The following is a 6,173-nucleotide window of genomic DNA, read 5'->3' on the forward strand; positions in this document are numbered from 1 at the left end:
TATATATATATATATGTATGTATGTATGTATGTATGTGTATATGTTTGTGTGTCTGTGTTTGTCCCCCCAACTTCGCTTGACAAACGATACTGGTGTGTTTACGTCCCCGTAACTCAGTGGTTCAGCAAAAAGAGACCAATAGAATAAGTACTAGACTTACAAAGAATAAGTCCTGGGGTTGATTTGCTCGACTAAAGGTGGTGCCCCAGCATGGCCGCAGTCAAATGACTGAAACAAGTAAAACAGTATAAAAGAGTATTCTTGTAGTTTACTTCAAATTTTCATGAACAACTTGTTCTCAAAGCTCTTTTGAGAAACCAGTATAGGTGAAAATTTGTGGTAAACTATCGTTAATAACTGTTCCTAATGTAACCCCAAGGCTAGCAATTTTGAAGGGAATCCATTAGTCAGTTACCTTGACACTTGTACCTGTTTTTTTTTTTGTTTTATCAATCCTAGAGGAATGAAAGCTGAAAGGAACCAAAATGTAAGGCCTTTTTCTCACATTCAAATCTGCCAATCTAACACCTTTTTCACTATTAGTAACATGTTTCATGCTTTCCCTGCATCTCATCCCCCAAATATCACCTTTCTGTTACTCCTCTATTCATAACACTAATTGGCAGCTGTAATCACTTGCAGGCAGTATAGCTCATATTTTCTTTGCACTACCAGTTACCTCTTCCCCACTCGCTTTGTACTACAAGTTACTTCTTCTCTTCCCGGAACTACACCCATCCCTTATCCTAATTATCCTCTCTTCCTCAATCACACCTTTCTCATGGAACACCCTTCTGTGCTTTCAGTTTCTCTCTCTTCTGATGACTCTGTTTTAACACCTAACATATCAACTGTCTTTCTCTGTAGCCTCTTATATCCACCAACACACCAAACGCACTATAGCCACCCTCATATACCTTTTGTCTCCCTCCTCACCACGCCTACATCTTGCATATCATCACCCTATCTTCTGATCTATCAGTCCCACCTTACATTCGCTCTATACTGATATTCGCCATTGACTGCTTCTCCACCCATGTTCTTCACTCACTACATTCACCTCTACCCCCATCTCTAGCCATCTGTTACTCTCTCCTTTCCACTCTTATGAAAGTATCAACTCTCTGCTCTCCTCCCATGACCCACCGTCTGTAACCACTTTCAGGCTCACCTTTTACCCGCCCATCCCACCAAAAATTATCAACAAATTACCCTGGGTCCTATATACAAAGTTAAGCTTATATAACATGCTTTAATGTATTAAATTTTTACCTTGACTATATACTGCTGAACTTATGGAAAAATTTAATATAACACTTTTATTTTATGCCATCAAATAAGTATTATTTTGACTTTACAATTAGTACTGAGCTCTTCAGTCATTGCATGCTTAGTGAACATCATAATGATTATCATAATAATCACCATCCTTTAACGTCCATTTCCTATGCTGGCATGGGTTGGATGATTTGACAGGAACTGGCAAGCTGGAGAGCTGCTCCAGGCTCCAGTTGCCTGTTTCAGCATGGTTTCTAGTGCTCTGGACACCCTTCCTAATTCAAACCCCTTTACAGGGTGTTCTGGATGTTTTTATGTGGCACCAGTCTTGTAACATGGTAATGGCACAGGTGCCTTTTACATGGCACCAGTATGGGTACTCTCTATCTAGCACTGGCACTCGCATGGGTGCATTTTACACGGCACCCACACAGTGCTGTGTATGCGACACCAGCACAGGTGCTTTTTACGTGGCACCCAAATGGGTACTTTTTTCATGACAACAGTACCCATGAACTCACAAGACAAGGGCCTCTCGGCTAAGAGAGTGAGTGGTGGACGTATCCATAAAGGACATGCCTATATGTATGGTATGTATGGATGGCCATGCTTTTACTTAGTTTGACATGTCTTCTCAAGCACAGCAAATCATCTGAACCTCTCTCACCACTTCGCCCCCCCCCCACACACACAATATTCTTGCATCTACCCATTCCACGGGTTCTCTCTATGATTAGAGATCAGCACTTCTTTATGCGGTTGTCCTCATCCATATGCATTTCATGACCATACCAGTGCAGTCTTCTCTCTTGCACACTACAACTGATGCCTCTTAATCCAAATTTTTCCCGTAAATCATTTACACTCTATCATATATGCATACTGACATTACCCAGACTGCCTTCATTTCTTTCAAGCATTCACATATTCTCTATAGTCATATCCCATGTTTCACAAACATTGAAATAAAACAAGCAATTAGTCACACACACACACACACACACGCACACACATGTATATGGTTTGTTTGTATTGTATTTGATATATATAAAAAAAAAGGGGGAAGTAAAATCGTTAGAAACTGTTGATAAAAGACTGCGTGGCAACAGAAATTTAATATTTGGTAGAAAAATATAGAACAAAGAGTATGTTTGTTGCAGATTCTTTGCAGTAAATTTAAAGAATTCTCCAAAATACTTTTGTAAACCTAAATTAAAGTTAAATATTTAAATAGTTTTAGAATCATGTAGTAAAAAAGAAATTAATTTTCAAAAAGTAAAACGGAAAGAATCTGAACAAAGGTGCAATACCTGAGTGAAGTAGTAGTCAAATGCTGGTGGATCCTCTTTCAGTAAACGGTATGCATCAACAGGTACAAAAGTGATCCGAAAAAGACATCTAAAGTGACGTGACCCTGGTCGGGCTGCAACCTGCAAAAAATGAAACCAGTAAGAAATGTCAAAAACACTATTAGACAAAATACATCATCATCACTACCACCATCACTATCACCACCTTTTAATATTCGTTTTTTTTTTTTATACTGAAATGGGTTATACAATTCAACAGGAACTAATGACTCATATGCCTGCACCATTCACCACTGACTGCTTTGACATGGTTTCTGTAGCCAGATGCTCTTCCTAAAGCCAACCACTTTTACAGAGTGTACTGGGTACCTTTCCTTGGTTTTCCAGCCTTGCAGTTTCAGGTTTTGTCTTACTGTGTGATACTTTAGGCAAGAGTCTTCTACTATAGCCCCAGGTTAACCAAAGTTCTGTGAGTGAATTTGGTTATCGAAAGGTAAGTTACTATAAATCGGCACGAACTTTCAGGACAACCCAATATATATTTGCATGTATGTATGTATGTATGTATGTATGTATGTATGTATGTATGTGTTTGTGTGTATTATTTTTAAATGGGAAGCAAAGGTAAGTATTGAAATACATTATGCCAAGTGGGGCATAATTGGGAGAAATGATTGAGAATCACAGCTGTATATTGTCATTAGGCCTGCCAAAAAGAACTCTTTAAAAGAAATAAAAGATTATATACATATGTCATAGTGTAATCTGAGAAGAACTGTCTGAAGAAGCAGACTAGTCATTGATGAGACGTCTTTGATTATAGGTCTGATAAAAGCATGCTGACCAGGAAGTAAACAAGAATAGCAACAATAATGCTGAAGAAATGAATAATTAATGACTTCCATTCCAATAGGAAATTTCGTAAATGTAAGACGTTTTATTAGGAATGTCTCATAAAGATGTAATGCTAAATGTTGATTCTTGGAATCTCTTTATTCAACAAAAATGTGTAGGATTTTTCATACATATAATTCAAGCCTGATATCACTATTTTTATTTCGGTAAATATATAGCTATTCAATTGTGTAACATGGAAATTTAACTTTTTTTTTTTATTCACTTTCTAAAATCATAATTTTAACTGCAACAATTTTCATTCATTCTTTCTATCTTTTTGTTGTGCAAACAACAAAGAACTAGTTGTTTTCTAGAGAATACAATTTGTATTTTCATTTTGTAATGTAAATTTTACAGAAATCATTATATTATAAATGAAATGTAGTGTTAAAGGCATGAAGTTTATGATTAGCACTCATGGATCAAAGGAAAATATATAACACTTGTTATTTACTGTTTTCTTTAGAAGTTACAGATTATAAAAGAACAGGTGTTTTAGCAAATAAAATTTCTAGTTTCTGTTTTCTAAGCAAGTAGGAAATATTCTTTCAGCATTTCACTGGTCTCAGTTATTGAACCATTGTAACACCAGGTTCTATGAAGGATTTTTTTTCTTTCTTAATCACAACATACCCAGTACTTATTTCAGTGCATGCTTCTTTATCTAAGACAACAGGTTATGTGCCAATGGTGATTTGAGTGCTGTTTCTAGTAAATTGATTAAGCATTTTGTATTAATAGATACTTTTCAATGTATGTTTACTTCTAGCTCTAAAATCAGTATTTCAAATATTCAGGAGTAACAAAACGGAAACTTGTAGAGGCTCCGTCATTCATTCAGGTAAATTTTTTGTCAATTGTTTATAATAAGAATATGTTCTTAGATTCAGATTCAACTTTTAACGGAAGGAATTTCCTTTTATTAATTCACTAATTCAACTATGCTTTGGTTTCAAGATTGCCTTTCCTCCTCCCAGGAGTCAGTAAATAAAGGACCAATCTAAGGCAATGGTCTACTAGAATTGACAGAACATTGGACAGAATGCCTTATGGCATTTGCTCTGGCATTTTGAGTTCAAATCCAGCTATATCCTACTTAGGTGGTAGACTTAATCTATCAAAGTTTTACATCACCACCTGGTAAGTTTAGCAGCATCTGTTCCATTGAAACCATTTTGACCAGTTCTCTTGTTTTAGAATTCTTGCCTCTCCCTTTCTCTCACAAGCCTCAGCAGTCTTGAAACATGTCATGGGGACTATTCCCCCTTTCTGCCTGACTGGCAAGAAAAGCAAACAATCATGAAATGACCCCCAATCATAGGCACAAGCATGTCTGTGTGGTAAGAAGCTTGCTTCCCAACCATATGCTTCCAGGTTCAGTCCCATTGCATGACACCTTGAGCAAGTGTCTTCTACTAAAGCCTTGGGTTGACCAAAGCCTTGTGAGTGGATTTGGCAGACAGAAACTCATTGACTATATTTTTAGATTGAATCGAATTTATTTTTAGATTGAATCAAATTTATTTTTAGATCGAATCGGATTTATATAGCCACAAAACGTTCTTAGTCTTTTACTGTTATTTGTTGTTTATTGATTGTGTAATTTATTAATTTTTGGAATAGGGTTTTTGAGGTATATTTGTTTTTCTAGATGTTTTTGAATGACATTTTTCATTATTGACTTTGTTAATAGTTGGTTTTTCTCTAAATTATATATATATATATATATATATAATAGAAATATGTTACAAAAACAAAATAGAAACTACACGTGGAAATGTAAGGGGAGTCCCCGTATCACTGCCTGACAACTGGTGTTGTGTGTTCACATCCCTGTAACTTAGCAGTTCGGAAAAAAGAGTCCAGTAGAATAAGTACTAGGCTTAAAATATAAGTCCTAGGGTCAATTTATTCGACTAAATCCCTTCAAGATGCTACTCCAGCATGGCCACAGTCCAATGACTGAAACAAATAAAAGAGTAAATGAAGTGCTAACTTGTTAGTTTCCCATTTGTCCTCATTACAGTTTTCAAAATCTATAATCATGAAGGGGAATACTTTCTTATGTTAGCATATCAAGTTTATTCTTCTGAGGATTCCGTTCTATAATTATCTGCCTTCTGCTAATAAAGCAGTTAACAAATAAACAACCTTTTGCTCAGATTGAATTGGAATTTAATACTGGGAGGCAGGTCTTAATAATATTCAATGTGATCCTATTTCATATATATATATATATATATATATATTTCTATCTCCCCCTCTCATTCTTCCCTCTACTGTTCTTCGCCTCTACCTGTCACTACTTCTCTCTCTCTCTCTCTCTCTCTATCTCTTGTTACTCGTCCTTCACCTCTCACCGTTACTACTACTATCTCTCTCTCTCTCTCTACCTCTCGTTGCTCACTTTTATTCTACTTCCTCCCCTCCTTTTCCCTCTGCTACTCTTTCTCTTCATACAGCCTTGGTCACGTGTGTGCGGCTGCTATTTCTTTTTGTTCTTGGAATCACCAAGCTCACACATACTTCTTTGCCCTTCCTGTACGTGCTTCACAGCGTTCGAGACATACACATTTTACGTCTGGCTGTACAGCCTTAATTCTTCGAAACGCCGGAGTTTTAATGGTGGCAGCTGATGAAGGGGATGTTTCTATGTGGCCTGCTTGTTTGTTGCACCTTGTTTACCA

The 6,173-nt window shown here is 36.6% G+C and overlaps 1 protein-coding gene across 3 annotated transcripts in view; it reads right to left on the bottom strand.

Annotated features, from left to right (window-relative positions):
• LOC106876727 (uncharacterized) overlaps positions 1–6,173 on the bottom strand; it is a 1,061,911-nt gene that overhangs the window by 143,844 nt on the left and 911,894 nt on the right. For all 3 annotated transcript variants that reach the window (XM_052966107.1, XM_052966109.1, XM_052966108.1), the window contains one exon: positions 2,590–2,709. In XM_052966107.1, coding sequence (XP_052822067.1) covers positions 2,590–2,709 — 120 coding nt within the window. The remainder of the gene's footprint in view (positions 1–2,589; positions 2,710–6,173) is intronic.

Source organism: Octopus bimaculoides, chromosome 3 (assembly GCF_001194135.2).
Source record: "Octopus bimaculoides isolate UCB-OBI-ISO-001 chromosome 3, ASM119413v2, whole genome shotgun sequence".
Taxonomy (NCBI): domain Eukaryota; kingdom Metazoa; phylum Mollusca; class Cephalopoda; order Octopoda; family Octopodidae; genus Octopus; species Octopus bimaculoides.